The 16,958-nt window shown below is 43.5% G+C and overlaps 2 protein-coding genes across 2 annotated transcripts in view; both read left to right on the top strand.

Moving 5' to 3' along the window:
* ZER1 (zyg-11 related cell cycle regulator) overlaps window positions 1-16,958 on the top strand; it is a 491,045-nt gene that overhangs the window by 163,476 nt on the left and 310,611 nt on the right. The window lies entirely within an intron of this gene.
* Window positions 1-16,958, top strand: part of DYNC2I2 (dynein 2 intermediate chain 2) — a 73,660-nt gene that overhangs the window by 4,132 nt on the left and 52,570 nt on the right. The window contains exon 2 of the mRNA XM_063433467.1: window positions 11,106-11,150. Coding sequence (XP_063289537.1) covers window positions 11,106-11,150 — 45 coding nt within the window. The remainder of the gene's footprint in view (window positions 1-11,105; window positions 11,151-16,958) is intronic.

Genomic DNA, 16,958 nt, shown 5'->3' with positions numbered 1-16,958 from the left:
AACACGCAGAGTACAAAGAGTGGAAAGGTACGTATACCGGGCCTTAGAATGGCCGGACTAACGTACCGAGAGTAATAGAGAATAGTCAGAGACAAGCCGAGGTCGAGGGAACGGGAAGACAGATAAGCGAGAGACAAGCCGGGTCAAGGGAGAACAGAGAAGCAGGGAAGTACAACAAGCCGAGTCAAAACCAAATAGAGCAAACTAGAATACCAGAGCACTGAGTGACTAGACAAGCTAGAACCACGACAGGGCAATGAGCTGAAGAGAGAAGTAAGCTTAAATACCCTGGCTCCGGATGGTAAGCACGCCTCTGACAAGTGCCGATTGGATATCGGACACTTGAGTGACAGGTCGCTCGTGATAGCGTCATGACGTCACGTATTGAGCGTCCTGCTAGAAAAGGACGTGGATTCCTCGCGGCCGGTGTTTAAGTGGCTGGATGAACCGCGAGGAACGGAGGAAACAGCTCGCCTGGACGGATAAACCACCAAGTCTCTACCTCCCTTAGAGGTAGAGGCCTCAGGTACCCTGACAGTACCCCCCCTCTCAGATACGCCCACCGGGCGGAAGGAACCGGGGCGAGATGGGAAGCGGAGGTGAAATGCTCTGCGAAGGCGAGAAGCATGAACGTCCTCCTGAGGTACCCAACTCCTCTCCTCAGGACCATATCCCCTCCAGTTGACCAGATATTGCAATTTTCCCCTTGAAATTCTGGAATCAACGATGGAGCTGACCTCGTACTCCTCCCGACCCTCCACCTGAACAGGACGAGGCGAGGAGACCTTAGAGGAGAATTTGTTGCAAATAAGAGGTTTCAACAAGGAGACATGAAAAGAGTTAGGAATGCGTAAGGCAGGTGGCAGAGCAAGGCGATACGCAACCGGATTGATACGAGTGAGAACCCTGTAAGGACCTATGTAGCGAGGAGCAAATTTCATAGATGGAACTTTTAGTCGAATATTCTTAGTACTTAACCATACCCTATCCCCAGGAACAAAAACAGGAGCCGCTCTTCTATGCTTGTCAGCGTGTTTCTTGAACAACGAGGAACTATGTAACAGAATTTGCCGAGTCTGATCCCATAATTTCTTCAGGTTGGCGACATGATCATCAACCGACGGTATCCCCTGAGAAGAGGAAACCGAAGGAAAAATCGAAGGATGAAAGCCATAGTTCATGAAGAAAGGGCTAGAGCGAGTTGAATCGCAAACAAGGTTATTGTGTGCGAACTCCGCCCAAGGAATCAGACCGACCCAATCGTCCTGGTGTTCGGAAACAAAGCAACGCAGATACTGTTCGATCTTTTGATTGGTACGTTCAGCAGCTCCGTTAGACTGAGGGTGATAGGCCGAGGAGAAGTTCAATTTGATGCCCATTTGAGAACAAAAGGATCTCCAGAAACGTGAGACAAATTGAGAGCCTCTATCAGAAACAATCTCCGAAGGAATCCCATGTAGGCGAAAAACCTCTCTTGCAAAAATCTCCGCCAATTCAGGAGAAGTCGGAAGTTTAGGTAATGGCACGAAATGGGCCATCTTAGTAAATCTATCCACCACCGTGAGAATAACAGTCTGTCTCTTGGAAGCAGGCAAATCAACGATAAAGTCTATGGACAAACAGGACCAAGGTTTCTCAGGAATGTCCAAGGGGTGTAACAGGCCACATGGAGATGCATGAGGTAGTTTAGTCTTGGCACAAGTTTCACAAGCTGCGACGAACTCCTCAATATCTTTTCGAAGTGAAGACCACCAGAAATCCTTGGATATCAAAGAGTATGTCTTGCGAATACCAGGATGACCAGCTATTTTACTTTCGTGAAAACATTGTAAGAGCTCCAGTTGAAGTTCAGGAGGAACAAAGTTTCTTCCCTCAGGAGTGTTTCCGGGAGCTAGATGTTGTGACTTCAAGATCTGGTCAAGTAGCGGAGAATGAATTTTGAGACTGGTATTAGCAATAATATTGCATTTGGGTACAATGGAGGACATAAGTGGTTCAACTGAAGCAGAGGGCTCATATTGGCGAGATAGCGCATCGGCTTTAGAATTCTTTGACCCAGGTCTGTAAGTCAGAACGTAATTGAAATGGGTAAGAAACAACGACCAACGAGCCTGCCTGGAGGACAACCGCTTAGCCTCTCCGATATAAGACAAATTTTTGTGGTCAGTTAGAATGGTAACAGGATGTAATGTACCTTCCAATAAATGTCTCCACTCTTTCAAAGCCTTGATAACCGCTAGTAATTCTCTGTCACCAATGTCATATCTGCTTTCAGTACCGGTCAATTTTTTAGAGAAAAATCCACATGGATGTAATGGTTTATCAACCCCCAACCTTTGAGATAGGACAGCACCTAAACCAGTCTCTGATGCGTCTACCTCAAGTAGAAAAGGCAGAGAAGTGTCGGGGTGAACTAAAATTGGAGCGGAAGCGAAAAGCTCCTTGAGAGTTTTGAACGCAAGGAGAGCTTCAGTAGTCCAATTCTTAGTATCAGCCCCCTGTTTGGTCATATTAGTGATAGGTGCGATAATGGAAGAATAGCCCTTAATAAAGCGCCTATAATAATTAGAAAAACCAATAAATCTCTGTACGGCTTTAAGACCTTTGGGTAAAGGCCACTCTAGAATGGATTGGAGCTTATCCGGATCCATCTTAAATCCCTCCCCAGAGATCACATAGCCGAGAAAGGTTACCTGGGTTTGATCAAAGCTACATTTCTCCAACTTGCAGTACAAGCCATGCTGGAGAAGCTTGTGCAAAACCCTCCTGACTTGCTTGTGATGAGTCTCAATCTCACTAGAATGAATGAGTATATCATCTAGGTATACAATGACGCAATCTTGCTGAAATTCCCTAAGAACCTCATTTATCAGATCCTGGAATACAGCTGGCGCATTGCATAACCCAAAAGGCATAACAGTATATTCATAGTGACCATATCGAGTATTGAATGCCGTCATCCACTCATGTCCCTGCTGGATTCTCACCAAGTTATATGCCCCTCTGAGGTCTAACTTGGTGAAAATTGTAGAGCCCTTCAAACGATCGAAGAGTTCGGTGATCAAGGGAATCGGGTAGGCATTTTTAATGGTTATCTTATTCAAGCCTCGATAATCAATACAAGGTCTCAAAGAACCATCTTTCTTTTTAACAAAAAAAAATCCAGCCCCGGCAGGGGAGGAGGACCTCCTGATGAATCCCTTGTCTAAATTCTCGTGAATATACTCCTCTAGAACTGAGTTCTCTTTTGTAGATAATGGGTATACATGACCTCTGGGAGGCATGGTACCAGGGAGTAGGTTAATTTTGCAATCAAAGGACCTGTGTGGGGGTAAGGTATCGGCTTTCTTTTTGTCAAATACTGCCTTTAAATCTAGATACTGAGGCGGAATTTGTGTCTCTGTAGGATTGTCAGAGGTAGTCGATGTGTTAGTTAATCCGAGAGGTAAGACCTTCCGCAAGCATTTTTCTTGACAATTCTTTCCCCACGAAACTATCTCCCCTGACTCCCAATTAATAATAGGGTTGTGTCTCCTCAACCAGGAGTACCCCAGAACTATGGGAATAGACGGAGAAGAAATGAGCATTAAGGATATATCCTCTTTATGTAGGATGCCAACAGTTAAGTTAATCGGTATGGTCTCATGGAAAATAACAGGCTCAAGTAACGGTCTACCATCGATGGCCTCAACAGCCAGTGGTGTCTCTTTTAACTGGGATGGGATAGCATGCTTGGCAACAAAACCCTGATCTATAAAGCTCTCAGCAGCTCCAGAATCGATTAGTGCCATAGTCTTTACTACTCCCTTCTCCCACCTCAAAGAAACGGGTAACAGAAGCCTGAACTCTTTGTAGTTGTGAATAGAGGACAAAGTAGAAACACCCAAGGCCTGTCCTCTAGAGAAACTTAGGTGCGAGCGTTTCCCGAACGATTAGGACAATTTAGGCGTAAATGTCCTCTGACTCCACAATACATACATAAACCCTCCCTTCTTCTGTACTGTCTCTCTCTCTCTGTGAGATGAGTACTGCCTATCTGCATAGGTTCAGAAATACGTAAGTCCTCGAACTCAGAATTTTGAAAGGTAGGCGCTAGTTTAAAGGAGGGTCTACGGGTCCTATCTCGAGTGTTCTGCCTCTCTCTTATGCGTTCATCAATACGAGATATAAAAGAAATTAAATCCTCCAAATTCTCAGGGAGTTCTCTAGTAGCGACCTCGTCAAGAATTACATCTGATAACCCATTCAGAAACACATCTATATAAGCCTGTTCGTTCCACTTAACTTCTGCCGCCAAGGACCTGAACTCTAGTGCATAGTCCACAAGTGTTCGATTGTCCTGTCTAAGGCGCAACAGTAATCTAGCTGCATTGACCTTTCTACCAGGAGGGTCAAAAGTTCTTCTAAACGCAGCTACAAAGGCATTATAATTATAGACTAGTGGATTATCATTCTCCCATAAAGGATTGGCCCATCTCAGAGCTTTCTCAATGAGTAAAGTAATAACAAATCCAACCTTCGCTCTATCTGTAGGATAAGAGCGGGGTTGTAATTCGAAATGGATGCTAATCTGGTTCAGAAAACCACGGCACTTCTCCGGTGACCCGCCATAACGTACTGGTGGGGTAATACGGGAAGAAGCACCTACAGTGGCTACCTCTAGACCTGAGACTGCAGGAGAAATAGAAGGAGTACGTGTCTCCTCAGGTGGGTTACTAGCACGAGACAAAAGTGCCTGTAGTGCTAAAGCCATCTGATCCATCCTATGCTCCATGGCGTCAAACCTGGGATCAGAAGAACCAAGCTGACTGTTTGTACCTGCAGGATCCATTGGCCCTGTCGTAATGTCAGGATCGGGACAGGGATCCAACACGCAGAGTACAAAGAGTGGAAAGGTACGTATACCGGGCCTTAGAATGGCCGGACTAACGTACCGAGAGTAATAGAGAATAGTCAGAGACAAGCCGAGGTCGAGGGAACGGGAAGACAGATAAGCGAGAGACAAGCCGGGTCAAGGGAGAACAGAGAAGCAGGGAAGTACAACAAGCCGAGTCAAAACCAAATAGAGCAAACTAGAATACCAGAGCACTGAGTGACTAGACAAGCTAGAACCACGACAGGGCAATGAGCTGAAGAGAGAAGTAAGCTTAAATACCCTGGCTCCGGATGGTAAGCACGCCTCTGACAAGTGCCGATTGGATATCGGACACTTGAGTGACAGGTCGCTCGTGATAGCGTCATGACGTCACGTATTGAGCGTCCTGCTAGAAAAGGACGTGGATTCCTCGCGGCCGGTGTTTAAGTGGCTGGATGAACCGCGAGGAACGGAGGAAACAGCTCGCCTGGACGGATAAACCACCAAGTCTCTACCTCCCTTAGAGGTAGAGGCCTCAGGTACCCTGACAAGGAGGTACTCATCTCCGCCGCGATCCTCTTCTGGGGGGCTGTCTGAGAGCCCAGGCAGCCCCCCTCCGGCAAATGAGGCCCCCGGGGGCCATGTGATCGCTCTCAAAGAGCGATCACATGGCCCCCTATAGCTGGCTATGGATCTGCCAGCAGGGGGACTGTCTAAAATATTAGACAGTCCCCCTGCTGGTAGGTAGTGTAAAAAAAAAAATATTAAACATATTATAAAATAAATTAAATGCATTTTTATATATATATATATAATATGTATATATATTATATATATAATATATATACATATTATATATATGTAACGTCATACGTAATGTATTTTAATATTAATATTAGTATATATATTAGTATTAAAATACACTTAGAATGATGTTACATATATATAATATGTATATATATTATATATATAATAGATCTACATATATATATTATATATATATACGTATAATTACAATAATAAATAAATAAAATAATTAAATAAATAAATAAAATATTGAAACAAAATTTAAAATAAATTATATATTCATATGTAATTTCATTCTAACTGTATTTTGTTATTAATATATATATATTGGAAACAGAATACACTTAGAATGACATTCTATATATATCTATCTATATATAAAATACAAATAACCGCAAATATATATATATAGATAAATACATATAATTACATAAAAGATTACATTAGTATACACGTAGAATTTATATACCTATAAATGCATATATATTAAAATTCTACGTGTATATTTAAGTAATTTTTTAACATAATTATGTCATTTGATTAATTAAAATTTGATTGACATGCCTGACAACACAGGGCGAAAGTGCAGAGAATTTAATTCGCAAGCACTATATTTGACCCTGTAACTCTCCAAGACACCATAAAACCTGTATATAGGGGGTACTGTTTTACTCGGGAGACTTCGCTGAACTCAAATATTAGTGTTTAAAACTGGTAAATTGTATTACAACGATGATATTTTAAGTAAAAGTGAAGTTTTTTGCATTTTTTACAAACAAACGGCACTTTTATGGACTATATTATTGTTGTAATATGTTTTACTGTTTTAAAACACTAATATTTGTGTTTAGTGAAATCTCCCGAGAATAACAGTACCCCCCATGTACAGGTTTTATGGTGTTTTGGAAAGTTAGAGAGTCACATATAAGGCTTGCATTTCATTTTTTTCACATTGAAATTTGCCAGATTAGTTATGTTGCCTTTGAGACCGTATGGTAGCCCAGGAATAAGAATTACCCCCATGATGGCATACCATTTGCAAAAGTAGACAACCCAAGGTATTGCAAACGGGGTATGTCCAGTCATTTTTAGTAGCCACTTAGTCACAAACACTGGCCAAATATTAGTTTTTTGCTTTTTTCACACAAAAACAAATATGAACGCTAACTTTGGCCAGTGTTTGTGACTAAGTGGCTACTAAAAAAGACTAAACATACCCCACGTTCAATACCTTGGGTTGTCTACTTTTTCAAATGGTATGCCATTATGGGGGTAATTCTCATTCCTGGGCTACCACACCGTCTCAAAGGTAACATTACTAATCTGGCAAATTTCAATTTGAAAATGGAACGTTCTATATTTGACCCTGTAACTTTCCAAAACACCATAAAACCTGTTAATGGGGGGTACTGTTGTACTCGTGAGACATAGCTGATTACAAATATGTGCATTTTGTTGCAGTAAAACCTAACAGTATTATGACATTTACAGCTAAAATGTGAGGCGGAAGGACAAATTTTTAAAAAAAAAATAAAATTTATCAGTTTTTATTTTATTTTATTCATAATAAATTGTTTCATATACAAATATTTTATATGAAATGAAAGCCCTGTTTCTCCTGAACAAAATGATATATAATAAGTGTGGGTGCATTTAATATGAAAGAGGTGAATTACGGTTGAACAGACATATAGCGCAAATTCCAGTTTTTGTTTACGTTTTGTTTTGATCAGAACGTGCACAATTGACTCCGTCCTGAAGGGGTTAATTTATTATGGAATTTTTGATTTGTCATAAAAATCGACACTTTTATAAGCTGCCTTTGAAATTGAATAATCCTCATCAATAAAGCACTTCAGCAAGCTGACATGCTTTATGTGTCTGGAGTCTGTCCTATTTTAAAGTTTATAAAAGTGTTGCTTTCAGTAGAAATTAGCATTTAAAAAAAAAATTACTGACAGAAACACCACCATAGAGGTTTTCTTCAGCTTCTTTTAGCTCCAAAGAACTAAGGGAAGTGGCTGGCGTACTAGGCCCTCCCGCCGTCTCAATGAGATGTATAAGAAAGCTGCCATTGTGTGTATGCATGCTCGGTGCTGCTGGTATAATGCTTGCAAAATACATCCCTGCTTTCTTTGAGGGTATATCTACTAAATAGTGTTTTTTTTTTTTTTTTTTAAATCAGTGGAATGTTCCTTTAATGAAACCACCCACATGAGAAGCCTTTAACCCCTTAAGGACACATGATATGTGTGACATGTCATGATTCCCTTTTATTCCAGAGGTTTGGTCCTTAAGGGGTTAACTGGAAATTTGTCCACAGTGATTCTCTATAACGAGCAGTAGATTGGTCAATGTGCATCTAAAAATAGGGTGGATATTCATTAGCTACAGAGGCGAGCTCTATAGCTAAAAAACAAAAAAAGGTGTACTGGGCGGAGAAGAGGGCCGCAGTTCGCAGAAGCGGATCACAGCTGGGCTTTCCTTGGGAACGAGTGACTCTATGTTGGTTTGGTTTCAGGGGAGCAAGTTGGCAGAGTTTGTGTAATTTCTTGTTTCAGAAAGTGGTTGGAGGGTTGGTCCCGGATGTGGTATTGATTCATGGAGGAGGGAACGACCTAGGTGGGATTCCACAAAGGGAATTGGTGAGAAGGATGAAAAGGGATGTAGATCGGCTGAGGGAGCTGGTTCCTGGCGTGGTGGTGGTGTGGTCTGAAATGGTTCCGCGTTTTGCGTGGCGGCACGCCAGGGACCCGGCTGCAATAGCGCGATCGAGGGGTAAGGTGAATAAGATGATGGCAGTTTTCATTAGACGTTCTGGGGGCGTAGTGGTGCGTCACAGAGAGTTGGAGGGCATGTTACCTGGGTATTTCAGGAGGGACGGTGTACACCTGTCAGATGTGGGGAACGACTTGTTGAACCTTGGGTTCCACGAAGGTATTGAGCAGGCCCTGTTTAGGTGTGGTGGGGGTCGCACATGCGCTTAAGGAGGTCAAGCCATGTGCTGTGGCGGAACAGGGCATAGTAGAAATTGGAATTTGGCGTAGAGTTTGGACTGGACAGGCCGAGGTGTAGGCCTGATGGAATTAAGGACTGGTTGGTTCTAGCTCTTCGGTGGCGACGAACCTGTGGGTGTAGGGGTGTCTGAGGTACACCCCTACAGTTAACAATATGATGTGGGGCCTCTTTGGTAGGCCGTGTTTCAAGTGAATTGTTATTTGTTATATATTGTTCAATTGGTAGGGTCATTGTCAGGGGTACTGTGTGGGGGGTATAGTAATTTAATGTATAGTTGGACAATGACCCTAAATTATGTTAATTTATGATAATTTAATTAATAATTTAATTAATAAAAGCTGTGGACTTTATACTCCAACAGAATTAACTGTGTCCGTGTCTTATTCAGTTTAAGGTTATAGTGCATGACGAATATCGTCTGTACAAAGGTTTATATAAAAGTTTAAGCACATGCCGAATAACGTCTGTGCAAATGTCATGAAGCCCATGGAACAACGCAGTAGGAGGAGTGGGCCCTGACAGAGCCAGGAAGTGGGCAGGTGCTAGTGTTTGGGGGTTGGATTAGCTTAATGGAGCTTGGGGGCGGAGACAGGGAGTATAAAGAGCAGCCATTTTAGAATAGGGGCCATTTTAACCAGAGCCTTTCTTACCTGTAAATTGTCCCACCCACCCTCCCTAGGTTTAGCAGTTCCGTTTCAGTCACAGCGGCGGAACAGGGCATAGTAGAAATTGGAATTTGGCGTAGAGTTTGGACTGGACAGGCCGAGGTGTAGGCCTGATGGAATTAAGGACTGGTTGGTTCTAGCTCTTCGGTGGCGACGAACCTGTGGGTGTAGGGGTGTCTGAGGTACACCCCTACAGTTAACAATATGATGTGGGGCCTCTTTGGTAGGCCGTGTTTCAAGTGAATTGTTATTTGTTATATATTGTTCAATTGGTAGGGTCATTGTCAGGGGTACTGTGTGGGGGGTATAGTAATTTAATGTATAGTTGGACAATGACCCTAAATTATGTTAATTTATGATAATTTAATTAATAATTTAATTAATAAAAGCTGTGGACTTTATACTCCAACAGAATTAACTGTGTCCGTGTCTTATTCAGTTTAAGGTTATAGTGCATGACGAATATCGTCTGTACAAAGGTTTATATAAAAGTTTAAGCACATGCCGAATAACGTCTGTGCAAATGTCAAGTGATTTGGAGGTGGAGTGGCTTAATGCAGTCAGCCCATCCTTGAATCTATAGAAATCAATTATGAACTTCCTTGATTTGATTTCACAGTGTCGCCTATACCTGCAAGAAGGTGAACTTGTTACCCGCATGATTTGTGAAAGGCAGTGAATACTTTAACAACTATTAAATACCTTATCTGCTTTAACATTCCAATGATTTATTTTCCAAAAGGTTTGTTCACTAAATACATAATTTCAATCACCTGAAAAATGCAATGAACAATAGCTGATTTTATTTAAGGCTACATTTTGCGAATGTCTTTTCAATTCACTACAATACAATGTTTAGAGTCAATTTCCATATGTTTGCTTTTTAACCGGATCCAGTTATATAATTTTTATTTGTGACTTTGCATTTGTAAAAAAAAAAAAATGTGCTTAAGGAGTAAGCTAAGTCTTAAAGGTTAAACATTGCAAAAGAGGAAGTTCTACGATACATAATCGTCTCTGAACAATAAATACAGTACTACTGTATACAGTGCTTAAAAACATCATATTTGGCTTATTTTATATTAGTTCTATGATACCCCAACTGTCCTACTTGTCCTACCATCCTGTTTTTGGCCTCTGGTGTCCCACAAGGGACAAGCATGTCCTTAATGTGATCTTGTTGTTTGAAAAATATACTCTTGTAGATCTCTTGTAGTATGACAACCACAAAGTATGTGGTGGGCGATATCCGGCAGTCAGGTCCTCCCACAAGAAATGAAACTGAAACTAAAGTTCATACAGCTAGGTATAAGTATATAAATGGTTCTTAAAGGGGAACTGTCACTTTTCTGGAAGTTACGTGGCTGAAAATATGCAATATCTTGTGTTAAACAAGTTATTGCAATTTAAATATATTTATATATATATATATTTTTTTTTTTTTTGGTGATTTTAAGTTTTCTTTTAAAACTTTTATATTAAATATTTAGCAAATTACGTAAAAATACAGTTTTAGCATTAGTCCTTTTTAAAGGTGCATCTCTTCCACTGTACATGGTGTGAAGTGTGATTTTGTTCGCCCAGGCCTGCAATGATCATTTGATACTGACTGCAAATTATTTTAAGATTATCCAATAAAAGTAAAGTGCTATTTCTTTTTTTATATATATATATATATATATATTTTTTTTTTTACATGTATATGCCCACACACACTTGACAATGAAAAGATGTTTAATTCCAAGTATTCTTGTTTGTAGAAAACACTGCTTCTGGAACCTTTTGGGAGAAGAAGCATTTTGGAGGTATAATTAGTCCCAATATATATATATACCGTGCTGACTGTTTATAAAAGTGTATATTAGTAGAAGCAGAGCACAGATGCGTAACAATAGTGTACAACAATTGCATGCTTTGTGCCTCATTGTGACATTTTTGCTGTTATATTCCATAGGGCATTATAGTGTTCATATTAAGTATTATACACATGTTTATTATGTTATTGATTTTGCTACATTATTATAATATTTTAGCTACAGTAGTTATTTAATTTGTTTAGTTGATTAAAGGGACACAGCTTATTGTATTTGTTATGGTGAGCATAATCATCCCCTGCCGCTTTTTTGCTGTAAACACTGTTTTTTCAGAGAAAATGCAATAATTGCATTACAGCCTAGGTATACCTCCACTGGCCACTTCTCAGATAGCTGCTAGAGGTGCCTTCTGGGGCAGTGCTGCACAGTATTACTGACATTCAGTGTCTCCACCCTCTGCATGAAGACACTGAACTTTCCTCATAGAGCTGCATTGATTCAGTGAATCTCTGTGAGGAGATGCTGATTGGCTGGAGGGGGGGGAGGGATGGAGAGGGGGGCATGATGCCAGAAACACATCCTTATGAAACACATCCCCTAATAGCACTGAGCAATAGAGTGCTTTGTCGCTCAGACCAGTTAGTGCTGTCAATGACTGAGCATTTGATTGAGAGCTATTTTCTGGAATGAAGGGGTGTGGCTAAGGCTTCTTAAAATAAATACATCAAAATGCAAAGTTGATTTAACGACAGTATAACAAAAATGACATCTTGTGACTTCTTCCTCCCCCTTTACCTCCAATAATTTCCGCCTGGGTTGTAACCTCTCTACTTTGCAGGGAAGCGCATATCACTTTCTCAGCAGTGGAGACAAGATAAGTTTCTTCGTTGAGAGAGATACATGTTTGTTAGAGAAAATATGACATATTAGCAACAGTAGAACTGTCAATTCTTTGCAAATGACACCTCCTCATTCCCTTACCCCAGTAAACGCTATTGATGAGTGTCCAGTAATATGCAGTAGCCCGTGATGCACCAGGTGGACTCATGCGTATTTGACAAGTTACAGAAATGTCACATAGTCTGAAAATGAAATACAGGTGGTTAATCCAACAAGCAGTCAATTACGGAGAATTACAAATTTTGACGTTCTGGATAAAACAGAAAAAATTGCTAAGCCATGAACGCTTAATAGTAGCTTAACATTTACAAACTATGTGGTCATTCCACTGTTCAGTCACATAACCACCTGAAGGCTATAGAATGTATACATTTAATCTAAAATACTTACAAAAGATAATCTGGGCACCGATGCAATCTTTATTATTTTGATAGATTTTGGCTCCATTAATATGCTGTAATTTTTAACATACATACATGAATCTTTACATGTTTTGAACAAATTAAACAAATGTTCTGTAGAATGCTGCATCATAAGTCTTTGTCCTTAGGCACACCCCTCAAACCAGAAATACTTTGTTATCATTGCAGGTACACAGCTCAGGCACTAACAGCCCTGAGTGAGTTGCTTTTCCTAAAGCGCTAATGTACTAGCCACTGTTTAGGTGACCAGGCCCTGCTCCCAGGAATACAAAGGTGATTTAACTTACCTTTTCACCCTCGCAGGACTGGTCTCCGTAAGGAAGCTCCGCCTCTTTTGTCTGAGTTTAACTAAATTGATGATCTCAGCCAATCCAATGCTTTCCCACAGGAAAACATTGTGAGGCTAGTGCACATGTGCAGCAAAATGTTGTGCTGTGCCAATCTGACGGTCTTACTGGAACCATCTGATTAAAATAGTGGAGTATTACTGCAGAACATTGCAGAAAAGCAATGTTTTCAACTAAAGGGCTAAAATTGGGGGGATGTTGCACACAGACATCTTCATTGAGATGCAGTGGTCTGAATGCCTATAAAGCAGGGGCGGACTGACCGGTCGGGCACTTCGGACATGGTCCGAGGGCCCGGCCGGGAGGGGGGCCCGCCATCAGGGGGCCCGGCCGCCCCTTTAAATGCTGCAGACGCCTGAGCGCTCTCTTAAGAGCGCTCAGGCGGCTGCAGCTTCTCACCTCCCCTCCCCGTAGCGTGGCCGAGCTGCTCTGCGTCCGCGGTGCCGGCCGGAGTTATAGGAAGGTGCACACACACTGAGTGTGCACCTTCCTGTCAGTCCGGCCGGGTACAGGAAACAGAAACTCCTGTTCCGCGCGGAACAGGAGTTTCTGTTTCCTGTACCCGGCCGGACTGACAGGAAGGTGCACACTCAGTGTGTGTGCACCTTCCTATCAATCCGGTCGGCACCGCGGACGCAGAGCCTCTCGGCCACGCTACGAGGGGGTAAAAAGAGAGAGGGAGGGAGGGGAGAGGGAGGGAGGGGGTTAAAAGAGCGAGGGAGGGGGGGTTAAAAGAGAGAGGGAGGGGGGGTTAAGAGAGGGAGGGGGGGTAAAAATAGAGAGAGGGGGGTAAAAAAGAGAGAGGGAGGGGGGTAAAAAAGAGAGAGGGAGGGGGGTAAAAAAGAGAGAGGGAGGGGGGTTAAAAGAGAGAGGGAGGGGGGGTTAAAAGAGGGAGGGGGGTTAAAAGAGAGAGGGAGGGGGGTTAAAAGAGAGAGGGAGGGGGGTTAAAAGAGAGAGGGAGGGGGGTTAAAAGAGAGAGGGAGGGGAGGTTAAAAGAGAGAGGGGAGGTTAAAAGAGAGAGGGGAGTAGGGGGGGTAAAAAGAGAGAGGGGAGTAGGGGGGGTAAAAAGAGAGAGGGAGGGGGTAAGAAGAGAGAGGGAGGGGGTAAGAAGAGAGAGAGGGGGTAAGAAGGGAGGGGGGAGTAAGAAGAGGGGGAGGGGGAGTAAAATAGGAAGGGGGGAGTAAGAAGAGGGGGAGGGGAGAGTAAGAAGAGGGGGGAGGGGGTAAGAAGAGGGGAGATTAAGAAGAGAGGGGGGAGTAAAGGGGGTAAGAAGAGGGGAGGGGGGAGTAAAACGAGGAAGGGGGAGTAAGAAGAGGGGGGAGGGGGGTAAGAAGAGCGGGGAGGGGGTAAGAAGAGGGGGGAGGGGGTAAGAAGAGGGAGGAGTAAGAAGAGGGAGGAGTAAGAAGAGGTGGGAGTAAGAAGAGGGGGAGGGGGAGTAAGAAGATGGGGAGAGTAAGAAGGGGGAGGGGGGAGTAAGAAGAGGGGAGAGTAAGAATGGGGGTAAGAAGAGAGTGGGAGTAAGAAGGGGGTAAGAAGAGGGGGAGGGGGGGTAAGAAGAGGGGGAGGGGGGAGTAAGAGGAGGGCAATTGCCCCCTCCCCTGTCCGCAGGCACCGTGCGGGCAGCCGGCAGGGGAGGGAGGAAGAGAGGACCCGGGAGCTCAGCCTGCAGCTCCTCTGGGTCCTTCTTGCGCGAGCACAGATCGTTGCCGCGGTTACCAAGGCAACGTTACGGCTCTTGCAAGAGTAAACTCTAGCCCTGGAGCTACGGGCTAGAGTTCACTCTCAACACTGTGACCACCAGGTATTCCTGGTGGTCGCAGTGGTGAGAGTGAACTTTAGCCCCATAAACACACTGCCCCCACACCATACACATTCACACACTGCCCCCCATACACACACACTGCCCCCACACACACCATACACATTTACACACATTGCCTCACACACACACACATACACTGCCCACCCATACACACACAGCCCCCCATACTAACATTGCCACACACATACACAGCCCCCTCGTACACACATTGCCCCACACACCCTACACATTCACACACTACACCCCCTCACACACACTGAACCTTTCACACAGACTGCACCCCTTACACATTGCACCACTGCTCCTATACCCTACTACAGCCTCATATCCCAGCAGACCCCAGGTAAGTTGTCAAACTGTTCTTAAACGGTTTGACTACTTACTCTGGGAGGGGGGCCCGGCCCTCCTGGCACCATAACGACTACACAGAGTAGTAGTGGTTATTGTGCATGGATTATTTCTTTAAATAATCTACGAGTGCCCCAGTAGCCAGCAAGCCAGCCAACCCACAGGCCAGCCAGCCCACAGGCTGGCCAGTAGACAGCCAGCCAGCCTACAGGCCACCAGTTAGGCTTAAAGCCAGCAACCCCACAGCCTGCCAACCGCAGCCAGCAAGCCACAGCCTGCCAGCCAGCAAGCCACAGCCTGCCAGCCGCAGCCAGCAAGCCCACAGCCTGCCGGCAGTAGCCAGTAAGCCCACAGCCTGCCAGCAAGCCCACAGCCTGCCAGCCGCAGCCAGTAAGCCCACAGCCTTCCAGCAAGCCCACAGCCTGCCAGCCGCAGCCAGCAAGCCCACAGCCTGCCGGCAGTAGCCAGCAAGCCCACAGCCTGCCAGCAAGCCCACAGCCTGCCAGCCGCAGCCAGTAAGCCCACAGCCTTCCAGCAAGCCCACAGACTGCCAGCCAGCAACAGTAATTAAGGTAAGAGGAGCCAACTTGGCCTAGGTATCAGCTATGTTGTGTTGCTATATTGTGAATAGGAACCAGAGTGTTGGAGAGACCCCCCTCCAGGCCCCATTAGACTCCATTGTAGTCTCTAATGGGACCTGGAGGAAATTCTTTCTAACACACTCTCTAAAGGACACTGAGATAGCCTCTGCTAGAATGCTCCCCCCCTCCATGGCCCATTAGCCCTCAATTGTAGTCTCTACTGGGGCCTGGAGGCGACTGTTTCCATCAGGGACACTGAGATGGCCTCTGTTAGAAAGACCCCCTTCCAAGCCTGTTAGACTCCATTGTAGTCTCTAATAGGGCCTGGAGGGGATTCTTTCTAACACACTCTCTAAAGGACACTGAGATAGCCTCTGCTAGAAAGACCCCCCTCCATGGCCCATTAGCCCTCAATTGTAGTCTCTACTGGGGCCTTGAAGGGATTATTGCACTTTTGTTCCTTGTGTCTAAAGATTGTGTAGGGTGTGGCTGGAGGCGGTGCATGGAGGCGGGACATGGGTGGCGCTTGCTGCGGAGTATGGGTGGGGCCTGTAAGGGGGCCCTTGATTTATTTTGCCCGGGGGCCCTGAGGGTTCTCAGTCCGCCCCTGCTATAAAGTCACACTAAATATGAAATTCACTTTAAATACTCACTATAGTAAATAACCCTGTATATGTTTTTTTGGATGTCCTCTACTCCTAAGGCAGGTTGCTTTGTAGTGCATATCACTACGTGCTGTCAGTGGGTACATACATTTGGTAAGGAAATCTTTTTCTGAAATGAGGGGGCGTGGCTAAGGGGGCTGGCTTTCAATGCAGCACTCTGCAAAACATTTATTTTTTTGTGCAAAAAAAACTATAACATTTTAGGCATTAAAAAATATAGCATATCAATGAAATCAAAGGCACGAAATTTATTTTGGTGTCTGGAGTATCCCTTTGACGTAACTTGTGCGATGTGCACATCATCAAGTCAGGAGTGTGTTTGTGGTGTTCGTTTTACAAATAATAAGTATTGGATTACTGGTTATTTGTTAGAACATTATTTATTAATTTGTTGAAGTGTTTAACCCCTTAAGGACAGAGCTTCAGAAGCTTGTCTTTCACTTAATGACAACGGCATTTTTTGCATTTTTTGCTATTTGCGTTCAACTGCAATTTGCATTTTACTAATTTATTGCACCGACACATATTATATACCGTTTTTTAAAGGACAGAAAGGGCTTTAATTTGATGTAACACATATATATATAAATGCTTATTTATTATAAAAAAAATACAGAAATATGCAAAAAAATGAATTTTTGTGTGTTTTTTTTACAGTTTTTGCAATAATAATGTGTACATAATTAGTGCAGGTTAAGGAAAGTAATTAAAAAT

Source organism: Pelobates fuscus, chromosome 9 (assembly GCF_036172605.1).
Source record: "Pelobates fuscus isolate aPelFus1 chromosome 9, aPelFus1.pri, whole genome shotgun sequence".
NCBI lineage: Eukaryota > Metazoa > Chordata > Amphibia > Anura > Pelobatidae > Pelobates > Pelobates fuscus.
Note: the sequence above shows the minus strand (reverse complement) of the source record. Positions and strands in the feature narration are given on the sequence as shown.